At 40.4% G+C, this 19,822-nt stretch overlaps 1 protein-coding gene across 1 annotated transcript in view; it reads right to left on the bottom strand.

Annotated features, from left to right (window-relative positions):
* The window catches only part of SHROOM2 (shroom family member 2), a 122,811-nt gene that overhangs the window by 37,183 nt on the left and 65,806 nt on the right, over window positions 1-19,822 (bottom strand). The window contains 2 exon segments of the mRNA XM_029964789.1: window positions 952-3,577; window positions 8,945-9,076. Coding sequence (XP_029820649.1) covers window positions 952-3,577; window positions 8,945-9,076 — 2,758 coding nt within the window.

Genomic DNA, 19,822 nt, shown 5'->3' on the forward strand with positions numbered 1-19,822 from the left:
GTGTGTATGCATGAAATGTTTTTAGCAACAGGGAAAAAAATGAGGAAAAAATAATATACATGACTGCATTGCTTCTAGTCTTTTCTTGCATAAGGCAAAGTTCAACACAAGTCGAACACACTCTGACTCCTTAGAGGTATCAGACAATCTTGTAGCAGCTTGAACAACATCTTTTAACAGAGAACTAAAGAAACTTGGTTTCTCTGTTTACTTGCAGTGCCACCTGCCAACCATTCCCTGGCCTGCTCAGTTAAAAATTAACTTAATATTTACTTGCAAGTTGAACAGACATTTGGCAACTCTCTAAGGAATAAATGTATACATCTTAAATCAAGCAAACTGACATAAAACAAAACACTAAGAAGTTTCATTTGTTGCTGTAGTGTAGCTTTACCATTAACAGGCATATTTATAATCTCTAAACTTTATTAGACAGACGTTTTATCCTATGTAGCTTTTGCAGCAAGCAAATTTAGAAGAGGAAATCCATGGAAACTATTAGACCATTAACAAAATTGGACAAAAGTACATATTATTTCCCTTTGCAACATTTTTCTTCATAGTTTCAGAGAACTGAAAACCTTAAAATGGGGAAGTCAACTACACCAACGAAAAAATAACTATGGGTGAAGATTGCTTTGATCCTCCTACATCTCTACTGTAAAAAAAAGGATATTATCGAATCAACCACATTGTTTTCTTCCTTCTGGCTACAACATACAAGAAATTACTTGATCCAATTGCTCTTGTGCAGTAAAATATTTGATCTTCCTCATTTTACTTATGAGAGCTACCCATAAAATTTATTCCTTTACTGACCAAAGGCAAACCCCTTATTACATTGTATTCCTAAACTGGAAATTTTCATAAAAATTCTCTTCCCCCCTCTACTCCTCTCCTGTCCCCCACCGCCTTAGGCAATTTAAAGGATAATGCAAAAGACACTTGTACCTGTTTGTAGAAATCAGTGGAAGGGGATGATCTAGACCTCTCATGGGTGTATTGGGATTTCCCATGTTGCTCATGGCCTGCATCAAGGATGTTATCAGCTGAATGGTACCTTCCTGAGTTCCTTGGTTCTATTGGCTTCCGCTGCTCCTTCCATGATGCCTCATACTCGGCAAAGGTTCCCAGGCGCTGTGGCTGTGCAGATTTCACAATCCTATCAGCAGCCTTATTGCTGCTGCTGTGGTGAATACTATCTTTTGAAGCATGAGCAGTTTCAAGTCCAGCAGAGGCCACCCAACCCCTTCTCTCATACCACAACTCCTCTCCCTCTTGTCCACCACGAGTTTTCCTCTCAGGCTGTCCCTCTGCTAGACCATGGGGAACAAGTTTCTGTGATGATTTTCTAAATGCAGGTTTACTTGTTTCTTCAAAAAATTTCCACCTGTCTGCAAATGAGCCCAGGGCTTCTTCTGGTATATCTGGACGACAATGAGCATGGCACTCATCCTCTGACATCCCCACCTCATTCATCTTCTCTGGTTCAGAGTAAGACTTCAGCTTTTGCTCTGTTGTGAACCTCTTCCTGGCTCCAATGCGAGAAACATGATGAGTGCCACTCCCTGAAGGGTTCGGTTTAGCTTGTGTAGCCTCAAAGAATCCAGACACATCTTCAGAAACCAAAGCCAATAACGAAGAGTTGTGACTACCAGTTTTCCGCTCAGGTGACCGGGGGAGATATTCAGCAGGGCTGGGCTCCAAGTCCCGACGTTTGAAGGATGTCGCCCTCAGAACCCTGGCCTGAGCTTCCTTAAGGTGATCTTTGTAGGTGCTGGTAAAGTTTGTGTCTGGGGAGGTGGTGACATTCCCTGCTGAATCTGGTTTCCAGGTCTCATTGCACTCCTCCGCTTCAGATGACCCTACTAACGTGGCAGTACTTCTACTTTTCTGCAGCTTTGCTCTTCTCATTTGGATCTCATTTCTCAGGGTTGTCGCAAAACGATCACTCCTTCGTGCCTGTTTAGACAAGTGAGTGTCAAATGGAGCCTGTCGTTCTGTTACCACTTCTGGGTTGTTGTCAGCCTGCTTTTTCCCTTCCTGAGCTAAAGAGTGCAACATTGGGGTCTTCTGAGGAGAAATCTTGCTACTCTCATCTTTACCCCACCTAAAATCTTTCTGAGCAGATCTGTTTTCAGTGGTAAGGACACAACTCTTTACATACTCCTGCTGACCAGGCCTAGTTTCACTTTCCTCAAAGCTGCTCTCACAGTTTTTCTTTTGTCCAGACTTTTCAGTATGATTGGGTTTTTTAGCTTCTTCTATTACATCCCGCTCTCTGTCCATTGGGTAATGACTACTGTTCTCACACCTTTTCAGTGAAGATTCAATAGATTGTTGAGGTAGATAGTATTTTGGGGTTTGGGCCATTGTGATAACTGCAGGATTTTCATGAGGTCCAAGCGATACATCAGTTCCCACTGCAGGTTTCCAACTGTCATCCTTGAGTTGTACTGGCTTTGAGCTTCCCTGAGCAGGATGTTTTGCCGTCACACAATAATATCGACTCTGTCCAGTGTTGTCCACCTTCTGTTCAGCAGCACTGTTCAAAGAGGCAGTGTTGAGCAGGCTGGCTTGGTTTGGACTGTAGCCATGAAAATGATCTGTAGATAACTCCTGAATGCCACTGTAGGACAGATAATGTTGCTGATCTTTAGGTGCAGCTAAGATTCTCGCACTGTGATAAAAAGTGCTCTCATCGCTGTACTGGTGCTGGTGGTGGTAAGTGTAAGCAGGCTGTGCAAACCGAACGTCGGTGCTGGACAAGGATGACTGCAGTCTGTTCACAGGTCCTGCATTACTACTGTACCTTTCACCAGTTGAAGAAAAAGTATGTTCTGAACTAAGATCAGACTTATAATTTGAGCTGCTGATCCTCCTGTCACATGCTCTGGAGAGCCGCCGCTGCTGCTCCACAGTTTCCAAGCTCCAGTCATTCCTGGGCTGAGATCGGTTCAGGGCTGTAAAGTGCTGCGTGCTGGCACCCTCTGAGTACATAGGGCCATGGGCTTTCTCATGGCCTTTGATAGCAGCAAAGCTGTCACTACGAAGAGGTGGGGGTGGGGGAGGAGGAGATGAAGACTTCTTCTTATCAGGAACATACCAGACAGGTCCAAAACTGGATCTTCCAGAGCTAGTGAGCTTGCTATCTGGGTGTTCCTCTATTCTAGGACTTTTGTTGTTCTCATATTGAATGGGAGCTGGCAAATACCCAGGTTTGTCCTCTATTCCACTGCTGTCATTCAAAAACTGGCCAGACTTGCTTCCATGCTTAGCAGTCTCCCAGTGGCCCACTTTGTATAGCATGTTCTCTGTCGAAGAAGTGTCTGCATTGGACAGAGTGTGGTCAGGGGTGCTAGAACTCGTGGAGAAAGACCCATAGGCTGAATCCCGCTTACTCTGGCTCCCTAGATGATCAATGCTACTATTAGACCTTGCAGAAGAAAGTCTTCCATACTGGGCTACTTGTGGAGTGTGGTCCCAGCTGTCCATACTTCCCAAAGAGCTGAATTGGTCAGAAGTGCGATATAGACTTGACTGATCCCACGAGTTTGACAGGTCATGAGAAGAACAACTACTGTAGGAAATGAAAAAAAGCATCAAAGTAAATAAACCAGTCAAAAAATGTCACAAATATATAGTCACCTATTTTAATAACATTGGTTACGATCCATCTGCACAGGAGTTAAGGATAAACAATCTAATAAAACTGAAAGTTTGAACAAAAAGTCAGGGCTTCAACTTTATACTCTGTCACTGATTCAGTGCTTGAAACCTTAGTAACTAACTCAACTTCCCTATGTAAGTTCACTAGTAAGTAATATGCATTTATCTTCTTGAAGGTTTCCCTCTCCCTCTGCAACATGTTGATTTTGCTGACTTTGCTTTTAAAAAGTATAGTTTGAGCTCCATTAGCTCCCTCTTTCCCAGGACAAACACCAACTTATTTTCCAGCTTATTTTCCAGTCACCCCAATTCTTCCAGCTATTAATGTACTTCCCTCTTCATCTCTGTAAATGTCACTCTAAATGTCTTCAGCCCATAAAGTTATTCCCTTGTTAAAAAGTTATTCCCATAAAGTTAAATCCAAATCTGCCTGTTCATTTGACATTCTAACTTTTAAGCAGAGGTTCACTAAATACATTTGTCTCAACCAGCACCACTCCAGTTGTGAGCCTGCACATGCACCTTATCAGTGTGGTTTCAAACCAGTCTCAGGTGGACACCCTTACAACAATGTCATTCAATTCCACCCAGTTCCACAACACCGACAGGAAAACTTCAGGAGAAGATGCTAGAGCAACATAAACTCTGCATGGCCAACCTTATACTTCTGACCTTCCTTCAAGAACCCTTACTGCCACCAGTTTCTCCCTGCTACTCTTTCATCTATAGAAACATCATCTTTGACACTGTATTTTCTCTGGGTCTTTTACCAAGGACACTATTCCAAAATCTTGCTGCTTCTCATACTTTCCTACCCAACAAGTTTTCCATTTTCTTTCATTTCTTTTCTCTCTCACAGCATCCATCTCCCATCAACCCAACACATTGATGCTGAGACAACCGTCTTCCCAATTATTCTCATCACATCTCCCTGTTTGAACTTCAGTGGCAGCTCCTCCTGCTTTTATGTACCAAATTCAAATTCTCGCCCTTGCATGCAAAGCCCCTTGGTCAAAATTCCCAGAATTATTCTACTTCCCTACAGCTATAATTACATGAAGCATCCATCAAATTCTGTGCAGTAAAGAAGTCTGTGAAAGCTAGCAATGAAATTAGATTAGTCCACATAAAAAATACAGAGTTATATAGATATTTTCTTCTGTCAAAAATATTGCAAAGGTCAACTCAACAGTTCTTTGGAATTCAGTACTAACAGGAGAATTGCTTTCCCCCTCTATTACTACAGCCTTTTAAATTTTTTTTTAATATAATGTGGTCAAACCCAATATATATGAAATAAGAGAAGATATACTTTATGCTTATATTCTAAAAGCATTTTATTAACAAAATACACTAGCATTGGCCTCCTCTTGCAGGGTTTTTTGTTTTTTCCTTAATTTATTTTCAGCATTTAAAACATCTAGCTGAATCCCTGAAAAGGTCTTAAATGTCATCTTAGGTTGATACAGTATTTCATGCAAAAAGTATCTTGGTCATTACTAGGATTTCCTTTGCCAATGAATAATGCAAGCCAGATATTACTAAGAATTGTTGATATTTTTCCACCTTCTTCAGCACTAAGGAGATTATAGAACTGTTAAAGTTGAAAAAGACCCTTAGGATCATAAAATACAACCAGGTACTTGGCATTGATTAAAATAAAGATAACACTTGTGCAGGAAAGACTCAATTTACAAATTACGGGTCTCATGTAAATCTGCTGGTATCACATGTGCAGCAGAGATCATCAGCATAATAGGTCAAAGCCCTGCTAGAAAATGCCTAATGGAAATCCAGCAGATGCAACAAATACTTTAAAGGAAGGACAGGCGGATTTCTGATGGCATGTTACTGCAAAGCATGTCCTCCTGCAGGGCAATCCTCCTATGAATCCTGACATGGAAGTCAAAAAGCCAATTCTCTGCCTGAGCCTGGTATCCCAGGATACCCTTCTCTCAACAGCTTTTTTAGAGTGGATTCACAAGAGCATTGTGGATTCACACTGCTGGTCGAAGTTTGGCAAGTGAAATCCAGAAATAATCTACAAACACCATCCTTGGCCACTTTGGCCAATAAGCATCCCTCCCAACCCAGGGCATGAGTTTCTGCTTCTGGGTCCTTACAGCAATAACAACATCTCAGTAAATTAGACCACATTCAACTGCATGGGATTAACAAATCAGATGTACCTGACCCCAACTGCCCCAAAACCTTCTCAAAGCATACTTGCCTCACAGCCACACCAGTAAGGCAAGAACGAAGTAAAATAGGTTGTTGGCTGCAACTGCACAGCCAAGGGCACCGAAAAAACAAAGCCTGTAGGGTCCTCTATTATAGTATATCCTACTGGAAGAAAATGCAGGGTTTAAACTTTCAACAACTTATGAGAGTTCATAGACACACCTTCCAGAAAAATGCACTTGGCCTTAGTTTAGGATAGGCCTGTTTAGTCTTAGTTTAGTCTGTGTCCCTGTCATTAAGGTATGACCTTCACAGAGGGAAATGAAGACACCAAAAGCGTTACAAGTTTTATCTCTCTAGCCTTGCATGAGAGGCACTTAGACCTAGCCTAGTGCTCCCAAGATAGCTTACAGTTTTTGAATTAAAGTCACATGATAAAAACCCCCCACATATAATGCTGGATGTGGAGAGCTGGGCTCCAGAACTACCCTCTCTCCTATATACAGGCTCCTCTGGTTTGTCTGTCTTCCTCTAACTTCACACACCTTCTCCAAGGTTCAAATTCATCAGGCTGCCAAAAAAATCCAAACCACCAAAACCAACCAATCAACAACAAAAAAAACCTCAAACCCAAACCAAATCAAATTGCCTACTTAAACCTCACATCTAGCTAGATAGTGAGGACAAACTTCAGGGGGCTGTTTTGGCCAGCTGTGCCCCACTCCATCAACACAAAAAATCCAGGTATATCCAGCTTGGAAGAGAGCGAAAGCATCTCTCCCCCTAAATGAACTCTCCATGTTTTACAAGTGATTTAGTGAATTTTCACACTCACTGAGAAAATGCAGGCAGGTACATTCAGAGGAGATTTTAGGCTGTGAATACCAGTCTCAGATGCTTAGCTCAAGGAAGGACACGAACTTCCAGAAACAGCCCAGGGGTGGGATGCTTGCTTAGAAATATTCCCTCCTCAGGCTATTTCCATTATCTCCTTGCATACTGATGCTTTCAGCTACTGATTGCTGTGCCTCCTGATCAGCTCTGTGCTTCTCTGTTTTGTGAATTGTACTTTGAAAATGGGGAATCCCTGATGCTGCTCACCTCTTTCTGCAGATCAGCAAGCCCAAACCACCCCGCCTCTGCAAGTCTGATCCTCAAAATACCCAATTCCTTGGGCTGCCACTCTAGGAATGCTGGGCCCCCCTCAAGCAGCCGCAGTCTGAAACCAGCTCTGCCACTGAAATTTTCTTGGACAACAGACACCAGGGCTGACAAATCTCCCAAATACATCGCCTTTCAAGTGGGCAGCACAGGCAGCCAAGGGGTTCAGGATAGCAGTGACCTGGGAACCCTGCTATTATACTGTGCTAAAGCCACTAAATCTTTGGTCAGCATCTGAGAAAAAATGAGAAAGAATTTGCCCTTTTTATTAATATTCATATCTACCAGCAATTGCTGCTATTTCTGATATGTGAGGGGAGAGGATTGCTCTATTCCTACCCCCCTCTCTTCTTTTACACACACAATTTCCTGACCAAACCTTATTTCAAACTGGCCTTGAACCAATCTTTTTTTTCTTTTCCAAGTACTGGGGCACACCTGGCTCCTATCAAATCACACCTTGAGACACGTGTCTTGTAGTATTTTACTTTCACAAGGACAACCACCAGGAAGAGCAGGAAGAATATACTGATTTACAGCTCAGTTAGAAGACTCATTAATAGTAGCTATAGCTATAGCATTGCAATGAGGAACACAACAGAAGTTTTTAGAAGTTTCTGAATTTTGTTTCTATGTAAAAGGACTTCTACTGTCTTCAAATCTATAAATCTAAATCAACCCATCTACATGATATTTAAATACAAACTTTAAATCAGTGTAAGCCAGCAGCAACTATAATCGAGGATTTGCTAAAACTTCTGCTAATAAAGTATTAGAAAAAACATTTAAAAACATTTCTGCCTAATGTTAACATTGATACTTTTTTCAGGGGCAGACAGTAAGTGATTTTAAAAATAGTAAGAAGCTTCCAAAGGAAACAATGTAAAAACAACCCTAAAAATGTAAATAATGTTCTTTTATTTTGACCACCACAATAAATTAGCATCAAGAAGTAATGATGGAGAATGTACAGCAGTCAACACAGAAAACAGAAGTCTACTTCCCAAACTGGGATTGTAAACCAGACTCATTTTCTGTAATGCTCGATGTAACTATGCCGCAGTGGTAACCGAGAAGGAAAAAGTAACAAAAAAAACCCCAACAAAAAACCAACCAAATAAAAACCCCACAACACCTCCCCCCCCCCCCCCCAAAAACCCCCCCCCCCCCCCCCCCCCCCCCCCACAACCAACAACCAAAAAAATCCTTGTGAAATGCTAAAGAATGTCATCTATGAGCAGGAAATAAACAAGAACCTGTAACCAGGAACAAACAGACATGACCTAAAGGTTTACAGTTTCACAGCTCAAACTGCATGGGTGCTAGCCTTTCTCCCTTAGTGTTGAATGAGACCTAACAAATATTAAGGTGCTTTAAACAGGGACTGAAAATCATTGGTCTTATTACCTGTCTACACAAGCAAGATCGCAGGTGTAGGGAAGATCAGATTACAGAAAGACAGTTTAACTAATAAAACCAATAATATCTTAAAGTCCAACAATAAAAGATTCCACACCATCCCTTTAGAAAAAGCCCTTTTAATTGTCTGAAACAGTATTTATCAATTTCTTCTCCCTTTCCTCTTTCACTTTATGAATGTTATTTTGATAGTTTCTTTGCCTTAGGATTTTACCAGTAGACACTGAAAGGAAATGCAGAACAAGAAACAGAACGTTTTGATTGCCCTTAAAGATAATTTCTTACCTTTCAATCATATGCACGTAACACATACTGATTCTGAAATCCACTCATCCATACATCAAACTTCCCAACTCCCCCTTTAAGCACTAAAAGCACAGGCAATACTAAAGAACTACAATACAACAATTCTGCATTTGTTGTTTTTAAAAAAAAACCCACTCAACGACATGACAAACATTACTACTGTGTCATTGTTAGAGCTTAATGTGTGTTACTTTAGGCAGAGACTCACCTTGCATGATAGTGGGAGTGCCAGGTGGCGCAGGCATTAGACGAGGAAAGGTGTGACGTGGCTGTCTCAGGCTGACTTTCCGTAAATTTGGTTGCGTGCCAGGAGTGTGGCCTGCAGGCTAGGTCATTTCTCCTGAAAACAAGAGAGGTAGAGTGTACTAGTCTAATGCAAACAGTTCAATAAGGTGATATGCAGCAAAAAATCTACCAGGCTGGTAGTAAAAGATTTCACAGATAGGACAGAAGCATAATGACTTTAAACAACAGCAAAACTTTCTGCATGCATGCCAGTTTGAAAAGACATCGCCATTTATTTAAAATGCTTGAGATGCACTGAAATGCCAATACTCTCCAAGGACTGTGCTTAGGTAATTTCTTTGGTGAGCTTTTTTTATTCCCTTTTTTTTGGTTTGTTTGCTTTTAATTTTTTTTTTTTTATTAGGGGTGGGGTGGGCGGGTGTTTTTCACAAAGTACAGAGACAGATAAATAAATTTTAAAGTACTTGACACATATCCAGAGCTTTAATAGTTAAAGCTAATACTGAGACTTAGGACTTGTTTACAACTTGACAACAGTAGGGTTTTGGTAAGGTTTTACTGTAGGTAGGTGTATATGGGAAAAGCTGGGAAGAAAAGAGTTAATGACAGGAAGGATTAAAGCCATCTACATTGTTTCATACAAGTTAGTAATAGTGATATAACTAATCATTTTAACTCCAGCCAAGTTCTGCTTCAGCTCTTGAAATGTTTCGTACCCCAGATATGCAGGGGGGTTTTGTTTGGTTTGGGGTTTTCTGGATTTGTTTTTTTAAAGAATACATCTCAAAAACAGTTCAGCAAATCATGTAAGTTCCACAAACATTTACTTGGATATCATCTCCAAGCATACACGGTCACTTAACTGAAGAGATCCCTTCTAAGAAGTACAACAGTAAGTTGTTAGAGCTTTGCACCTTAAAAACTGTTCTGCAAAACTGTTCCATGCTCCATACTCCTCTACCCCTTCCTTCTACTCAGGAATTAGTAACAACAGCTTGCACTTCCTTCCAAGGACTTGCTCTTTGTAACACCTCTCAGTACTCATGAAATAAGTGCATTCTTTCCCCCCCCAAGGTTAAATAGGCCTCCTGGTGGAATCCAGCTACTTCTGTTTTAGTGAGCAGATGCCAAGTACAGGCCATTTGTCTGGACCCTGTCATTCACCTGGGAATGAAGCAGGAACTTCTTTGAAGGTAATTCATCCTGCTCTTCTCCTTGGCTCATCCTGGAGGAAGTGTAATTTAAAATTTAGATGAGGTATAAGGTTTGACAAATCCCATCCTTCCAAGTCAGAGTCTGAAATAAAGGCTTATAGGACCTTAGTTCTTGAGATTTTTTTAATGCACTTATGTATTCACAAAATTTATTACTTCAAGGTTAAGTCATTTGTCTGAGTCACAGAAGTAATTTGCTACACTGAGAAAGTGTTCCCTATTTTCGATTTGAACTTTAAACATAGTTCTATTTTTTTTAACTCATTCCCCCTTTTTATAAATTTGGGTTATCAGACAGCCACTGGATTTAGAGACCAAAACTAAAGCTCCTTGTAAACCCAATATCTTCAAAACAGGTCAAATTTGAGAACATGGCTTTTCACAGTACATTCATGAAGATCTGAAGAAATTAATGATGAATTGCCTTTCCAAGCTTTGCATGCAGCATTACAAAAGGAGAATAATAATTCTACAGGGAAACTGTAATTTCACTGTCACTAAAAAAAGAAGTAATTGTTTCCATAAACAAAAGCCTACTCTTCACAGCATGACAAAAGAGAAAACAGTGAAGCAGAGCATCACCACGTTGTCCATTCTTGATAGGACATGTTATTCAGAGAGGAGAGAAGCCCCAGTACTCTTAGTGCAAACAAATGCAAGAGATTATGCTCAGCCATGCGATGATGGGCTCCAGAAGGTCCTTGTGTTCTACGAGCCTGTGTGCAGGTATGGAAAACAAATCATTCCACTGTTCAGCTGCACAGAACATTGAATGTTTTTCCCCCCACACCGCTAATTTCTAAGGTGCTGACACCAACTCAGCAAACTACAAATACCTATTGAGCAAATTCAACAGACATCTTAGGCATCAATTCAGCTAAAAAGGTTTATCTATTATGAGACAATTACTCTTTATGATGCACTACCAAGGAAACACAAGACTGGAAAACTAGCACAATATAAGCAGCATTTGGAGCATAAGGAAAACAGGGTTGGGAAGAGGGCTTCTGCAACAGTTTGGGCTTGGCAAATGGTAGGAGGAATCCAATCACTGGGAAGAAAGAGAAGGGATGCACATGTAAAGTCTGTACTGTACCTCATGGAACTTCTCAAGATCTTCATAAGATAGTTCCTTGCTACATGAATATCATTTTCAGATGGCATTTTCTGTGCCACAATATCCACCACCACTTTCATTTTCCTGAACAGCCAAGCAAGGGGAGGAACAGACTGGACTGAGTTGTGACATAAGACAAGTCAAGTGGACATAAATTTACAAGTTCTGTTTAATGTTTTGTATTTGTGCACACACAGATATTTTTGAGAGGTTTGGGGTTTTTTTGACATAATAGTCTGAACAGTGGGATACCTAGAAGGTGGAATCACGCAGACACCGGCTTTTGTTGTGAAGTTCACATGAATAAAAATCAATTTACTGTGTATACTCAAAAATGCTTTCTGATAGATTCTCAACATTTAACTACAATTACTATGTCCTGCACTGCAAGAAACAATTTTTTTCGTAAAAAAAAAGTGAAGTGCAGCACAAATATTGATTCTAAAACTTAGCAAAATGGGTAGAAGGACTAGAAAGAAAAGATTAAAAGATTCAAAACAGGAATATTTTGCAGGCAACTAAAGAAGCTGGAAGCTGAGCATTTATATTCTAATGTAATACCTCTGTACTAATTCTGAGTGACAGAATGAGATCATCTGAACCTACAACCCAGAAAACCTCTGGCATTAATGGAAGCATTATTAAAAGCATTTCACTGAAAGTGTCTTTCTACTAGTGCTTTTACAGAAGCTGCTGGAAGGAAAATGTTGATAAGTATTGAAGAAGATACATTACAAAGGAAAAAAGATAAAAGGCTAGCAGATACAGCAACATAGGCATTTATTTCCCCAGCACCACCTCCAACAACAGAATTTGTTTCATTGTTATCTACCAAACAGCTCCTCCGTTGTAACCCTGTCATACAGGCTTTTGCACTGGGAATAACCAAAGCAAAAAGGTGACAGGCATTTCCAGGGACCTGCATCCAGGTGGAAAGCAATTGCTAGAATTTATTTCATAGAAACATACAATGGTTTGGGTTGGAAGGGAACTTAAAGATCACTCAGTTCCAAACCCCCTGCCACGGGAAGGGGCACCTTCCATTAGTCAGGTTTCTCAAAACCCCATCCACCCTGGCTTTGAACACTCCCAAGGATGAGGCATGCACAACCGTGCAACCTGTTGCAGTGCCTCACTACCCTTACGGTAAAGAATTTCTTCCTAATATGTAATTTGTCTGTTAACGTTTCATTCCAGTCCCCTGCTGAATCAGCAAAGGGCTGACTGCTGGCTCACACACAAGCCTGAGGCTGCACCTTTCACTGCAAGCAGGGGCAGCCTCACACGACAGGGGCTGCATGTGTCGCAGTTCTGAATCAAAAAACTGGCTTGTCATTCCTTTCTAAAGGCTATCTTCTGTTATTTCTTGTCCTTATGCTGCCCCAAATTTACCGATCCCTATGATCACTTTTCACATTAAATCTGTACAATTCTTCAAAATGGCTGAGTTCGTCCGGGGAGGGAGAGGCGGGGGAAAAGGAAATCCGTTTCGCCTTCGCCCAAAGCCCCTCACTCTTCACGCGCTGCCCTCCGAGGGTGTCGCATCCCAACGCTCTTGCGGCGCTGCCCTCCGGGGGTGCCCCATCCCAAATCCCGCGCGGCGCTGCCCGGGCAGGCGGCGGGAGCGGCCCCGCAGCCCCCCCGCTCCCCCTGCCGGCCGGCACCGCCGCTCGGGGTCTGCCCCTGCTCCCGAACTGCCGCTTACTGCTGTCACTACTGTGATTACTGTCTTCCTGTACTAGAGATGCCAGAGCTGAATGCAGTAGTCAAGGCGTGGTCTCACCATAATAAAACCTGGGTTTAGGCAAAACATCCCAATTTTCTAATTAAAAAAAAATCAGTCAGTGGTTTCAATCAGAAATGAGCTGAGTCTACAATTGAGCTGAGTCTGTAGAAGCATCTATTCTTTTTTACTCTTCCTGTTACACACTGTCAGCCCTAATTATCTGAGTTAAAACTCTTGTAGCAATTATTTATATTAAAGATTCTTTTAAAAAAATACATTCAGTTTTCAGTCACTTTAATTTCTACAGAAAGCTGCAGACTGCTGTTTCACAGTATAGTCCACGTGTTTCAAAGAACACCCGGCAAACACCAGAATTTGGGAACCAGTCAACGCATTGACACTGAACAGCAGCTTTCAAAATAAAACTATTCTCCTTTCATTCACCACAATGCAACTCAAGACTTTTCAGCAGCGCAGCAAAGCCTCTCTCCAGCACTTTGTTTTTAAAGTAGCCCAAGTTCACTTTTTCACAGTTGCAGCAGGATGTCCAAACTACTGACAGTCATTTCAAACCTTGTCCATAACTAGAAATTTGTCCCAGTCCCCGTGTAACTGGCTACAAGACATGCCAAGGATGCAAGGCTAAGGAAATGCACTGAAGGGCTGCAGCCCTGAGATAAAATGGAAACCTGCACAAGCTTAAAGGTCAAATGCACAATTCAGTTGGCATTCTCAAGTAAGAAACACTCTCAGGCACTGCACATACTGAGAGGTACAGCTCACAAGGTGCCCTTAGATTGTTTCACAGCCAAATAAACCAAACCATTTGTTTGTCCTACAGAAACATATGACCAGTTACAAACAGTGTGACCCCATGCCAGTCAAGCAAGTCAGTAAGGAGGGTTTCAGTCCTTGGGATGAACTCAGCAAGCCACTCATATAGTTTCTTAGTCCACATAGAGAAAATGCCAAGAATTTGTAGTGACAGCACAGATGCCCTTGTTTGTCTGCTTATAAATCCCAAACAGCTTCATAGTTCTCAGCTTTCTCACCTCCCCTCCTTTACAGTAACACTAGGCCAGACATACCAACACCTCATTAACAATTTTTTTCAATAAATCTGTATGTGCTGTGGGAAAAAAAGCCCTTCCAATCCATATATTTTTTTGTTGGTTTTTGGGTTTTTTGGTGTTTTTTTTTTTATTTCGCAGTTCACCAATCTTGTGCTCTATGGAACAAAATACACTAGAATACCAACATAGAATGCAATTAACTGCATATACAAAAGGCCACTATGAATAAACTACTAAATGACTTATTTGATTTATTAAAAACATTATTTGGATTTTTTTAGTCTTCTGAATCGTTGACAGGGAAAAAAAAGGAGGCTGAAAACCACCATGAAGCTGCAGTTACCTACAGGGGTCTCAAATAATAAGAAGTTGACGATGTCACTGTTTTTCCTTCCAAAAATTGTTCTATGTATTTTTCACTGCAGATTGTGAAAATCTCACCCAGCTGCCTAACTTGGGAGCTCATGATTTCTCTAGAAAGAAGAAAAAATTGTCATTTGGTCGGAATGTCTTCCCTCTTGCTTCTTATCCTCCCTTTAAACAGACAAACAACATTCCTTTCTATAGAGTCATCTATAGAGTACTAAAGGAGTCATCACCCTACATAAAGACATTAGGTGTTCTCTCAGACAACTACATTCATAGAATTCAAATTACTCCATGCTATGTTAGTCACCACTGGTAGATCTACCTGTCAGGGTAATACAGGAACGAAGCATCTGAAATCTGGCAAAAGATTAAGGTCCAGGAGCAAAACTACATAAGAAATGTGAACAGTTTCTTGTGTCATTCTCAGTAATACAAGAATTATCCTAATTTAGGCTAAAGAGTTGTTATCAATTCCATAAAAAAGCTTGAGGTTAAGGGCAATACAATTCCCTGCTCCTTTCCCCTTGCCATTTTCAGTGTTGTCCTGCCTCCTGACATACAGGTATATCTATATCTCTGGATGTAACAGCAAACCAAGAGAGGACAAACCACCCAAAACTTGAGGTTGAATACTTTTTCTGAACACGGTCAATCTCCTACTTTATTTCTTCTTTGTTTATTTAAAAATAAAGGAAGGAGGGTGGTATATATGTGTAAAAGAATATAAGAAGGAACAAAAACACAGAAAGTCCCCCTGAAAATTTTCATGCAACAATTGTCTATTAAAGGATTCACCCAAATTAAAAAAACTCCCACAATATATTCTGAAGTAAACCTTCACTGTCACTCATATCCAATAGAAATGATTCACAGAAGTTTTATATATATACACACACATGCATGTGCACACACACACACATATCCCTCTATAGATATATGCATAGATATATACATACATGCAAAGTGACTTTTTAGGTTTTTTTTAAATTCAAAATACTCCCACAATTTCTCTGTCCAGGTTTTGCACTCCAACTACTGTTTTTTTAGTCTTCCAATATACCAAAGCCCTGCTAAAACCTGACCCATAGTCCACTTTACAGTTCACCTCCCTGCTGCTTTTTAGAACATCACAGCCTGAGCCACTTGGTTCCCTTTCTGTAAGATTGTCCTACTGCCTTTCGCTCAGATTCAGCCTTAGATGCCCCAACTTCCTACTGTTCTCTGGCTAGACAGCAGCAATTTAAATGCTTTTTCTAAAGTACACTCTGTGCCACCATTCAGACTGTTTATCCAGGAGAGCCTTAAACATCCTTTCAGAGAAGGACAGTACATACAGTGACAGCCTAAACCCCTCTCAAAAGCCAAAACCCAGGGCCTTCCTGGCTGAGGCAGAAACAATAGGACTTGAAATTTTAAGTTAACTGTGTAGAGATATCACATCCTCATTTTATATTTTACAAATTAAACTTAAGATGCGTAAAATGCCTGTACATGGTGAGCAATAAACCCAAAAAACTACTGGTAAACATAACAAGTACTTTAAGGCAATACCTTTTAACTTTGCAGCTCTATGGTGAGCTTTATAAAAACAACACACACCATCTCCTTCTTTCTTTCAGGATCGCTCTATGAATACAAAAAATGCCTGAATGAAACTTTCTTTCAGAAGAAAATTTGTTCAAGGTTTTTATATTTGGTATCTGCTGAAGATTAAATGGAAATGCTTTCACATTGCAACTGATCAAATGTGGCTTATATGAGATTTAAAAAAAAAAAACTAGTACGCCAGCTAAAAGCCTGGAAAAGTGAATTTAAAGGTGAAGCATTTAACAGCAGAAATCAACAGCAACATTACTGTTAGTTTGCCAACTGTGCACTGTTTTCCAAAAGAAGTACAGAAGGGCTGACATATACTAATTCAAATTACTACTGGCAATAATTGAGTCATACCAGAGTTTTTGTTGGAAGGCTCCACTTCTCACCACTAACATCAGCACGCAGCCCATCTCTTTGTCAGAACCACATCTCCTTGCACTTTAGTGAATGTTCTTTTGGAAAAATCCCCTGTGACATACTTCACTGTATGTCACATGGGATGAACCAATGATGAAAACTAATTAGCCTGATATATGAATAAACTCTTCTCTGACCTCAGATAGCTGAGCTCCACTGCATACATCCCCTTGTCCAGAGACAGCTGGATCAGCCACAGGTAAAAAATGGAGACATTCAATATTGTGCATATAACATGCACAGACACACAAACTGCAGAACTTGAAAAGCTGAGAGAGAGAACAGTCAGTAGTCTCAAGGAACACAAAACCCCACATATAGAAATTAAAGAATAAACTTTGCAGGTAAAGGAAAAAAGTTATTACTGGCCTTGTTGTCCTAAGACAAATCTATGACCAGTCCAACATGCTCAACTCTTCAAAGTTTTAGATTTTGATGACACTGATTTAAAATCATTTTGAGGAGCAGAAAAAAAAAAAAAGAAAATTGGGTTCCTTATCAACTTTGTGAATCCCCCTAACTTATCAAACAGTAAACTATTATCCTTTCAGGTTCAAATGTATTGAAAATACATTATACCTGAAGAGTATTGTGTCTTAATTAAGGAATCCTTAGCAGTTTTTTGCTCAGCTCAACCACCTCCCTGCACAGAGTCACCAGCACGATTCCCACTGGAGCACCATCACTGCCCCCATCTTTGCATCCTTTCCTCCCTTTGGCCCCCTTTCCGTATTTGTTTGAGCTTGGCTATTCCCACCTTCCCCTCTCCAAGAACATGGCAAGCTCACATTCCATTTGTGGGCTGGTTCCTTCCTATACTGTCTTTCCCCACCTGTGTCTTTACGCTGGCAGGCAGACAGGCTTTTTGAGGATCAGCTGCAGTGTTGAAAGGAAAGCTGCAGTGACAGAAGATAGTGCTGCAGTCACTTAATAATCAAGATAAAACCTCTAGAAAAACACTGAATATGTGTTTGGGGCTGGTTAATTATACTAAATTCAAGAGCTCTATCAATGGCTGGTAAGGATTATTTAATGGTTTAGATCACTTCTAAAACCTACACAGTCTACATGCAAACTGCCCACAGTATCTACAAGCTAAGAATAATCATGCCTAAAAAAATATAACCCCACACTAAGCGTGAATTTGTTAACTGATCTTCAACATGAATGAAGAAAACAGAGGAAGACAAAGATTTACCTCTTGTTCCATTACAGTCCACAGGACATTTCAGAAGTATATAGACAAGATCACCAAATAAAATACTCATCTCAAAAAGAAATCTCCAATTCTCTCAGCTCCATCTGCTCCAGCCCACCCAACACCAATTTATTCCTGATGCATCCTATGCTAACAACTGAGCTTTCCCCAGCCTGTAGACCATAAAAGCAGTATCTTGAGCTCTGTAAAAATCTTGCTCTCAGCATCTGAGTTCACAATACCATAACCATAAATTTCCATGCATAACAATTAAACCCTGTCTTTCCTTAAGATGGGAATTACTTATCCAAGTTCTGAAACACAGAAACTGTGTTAAACACTATGCATTACAACCAAATCCTAATAATAAAACATCTTATTCTCAATCTAAAACTGTGCAAACTGGACTCAGCTTCTGTTTTTTTTTTTCAGGGAATGATTATTATCCCCCCTTGTCCACTCTGAAGCTGCAATATTGAGATCACCACCACACTAAAAAGGACTTATGGATGTCCTGACATTACAAGACCAACAGTCCCCTACCAGGGACAACTCAGTTTCCTGTTTCTTGAATTTATGCATCAGAATTCTAACTCAGCCCTCCAAGTAGTTCTACGTCAGAGGAACACTGAATCCTGACTTTCCCACTTTCTGAAACCTTTTCAAGTGTCATATCACAACTCTCCCCCCAATACAGCAGCAGAAATTACTTGGGTTCACAAGACCTAAGAGAAGGAATACTGAAAATACCAACAGGACCAGTAAGGGAATTCATACAGAATGACAAACTTGTGACCCAATTCAGACTTCCCTACCCAAAGGCCTTTTCTAAACCTCTGTTGAGACCATGCTTGTAGTGGTGGCATAGAAACACAGAGGACAGTACAACCTTGGTGATACATTATGTGGTAAAATGGTGCACAAAAAGGAATGGCTAAATCAGATGCAATGCAGAAATATAATAAAATAAAGTATTTAGATCAATACTGCAGGTTTCCATTATGAAAAATATGGTCCTTTTTAGTCAGAAAAAAATACCAGAGTAAGAAGCAGAACCAACTCAACAGGCCCACATGAAGTCTTTTTCCTCATCTATTTAAGAGCTTGCACTTGTTAAGTACTCAAATACTGCTTTTCAGCCTATTCTCTCAACATTTGGAATTCTCAAGTCATCTTCCAAATACTGGTCACATCACATAGCATCCAGGAGCCTTGTATTCCAGCTTAGCTATAACCGAGACAAAAGATGAGTGCAATACTGTAAAAAAATTACAATATTTTCCACATTAATAAAGAACTGAATAAGCTTTTTATTTAGAAACTTTCTCTTGAGGCATCTTGGTCTCAGAAGGACAACAGATTTGAAAGGAAAAACTACTCCATTAAAAAAAAAAAAAAAAAGAAAAAAAAGAAAACCTCCTCTTCCAAGGAGCCCCGTCTGGATTGTATATACAAGTGCACGTAAAAATTTATACTGCTTCTACCAGATTGGAGATAGCTATGCAACTGTAAATCACTCTGTGATGTATGGCACTGTTTTTAAAAAGGATTTTTATTGTCATAACAGCTATTTTCAGATTAAAACAGACATTAGAGTTTGGCACATTACAGAGCTCATAATCTGGGCAGGAAATCTCAGCTGCCTTAACGTGTTGGAAGCCCAAGGCGTAAAGTGGTTAGAGTTGCACAATCATCTGTGGTAACCTCTCCCTCCTTACCTCCCAGAGGCAGCTCAAGCTTCAGGTGAAGTTAATTGTTCAGTTCCAAGTTATATTCCCCTCTTAATCTCCAACTGATGACTGCAGCTATAACAGCATTACAACAAGCAGTAGTACAATTTGAAACAATTATGTATCCATCTACAATTTCTCCGTTGGCAAAGGGCAGATATTTTCCTGAAATAACTTAGAGCATGAGCTCCTCTCCTCCTATGCCTGTATTAATTCAGGCCCAATCTCTCTAACATTTTGGTGACTCTTAACTGAAGTAGAGGCAATCTGCATGGGCAGGTATAATGCTGTCACTGAGAGCTCCTACCAGCCTGTGGGTAGGAGCCTGACCCTGAGAAAAGCAAGAACACTGCTCTCCATTCCTAGAAGGGAGATGGGGGCTGCAGTGAGACTAAAGAAA

This window comes from Manacus vitellinus, unplaced genomic scaffold (genome assembly GCF_001715985.3).
Source record: "Manacus vitellinus isolate BGI_N305 unplaced genomic scaffold, ASM171598v3 scaffold_7_pilon, whole genome shotgun sequence".
In the NCBI taxonomy this organism is placed as follows: Eukaryota; Metazoa; Chordata; class Aves; order Passeriformes; family Pipridae; genus Manacus; species Manacus vitellinus.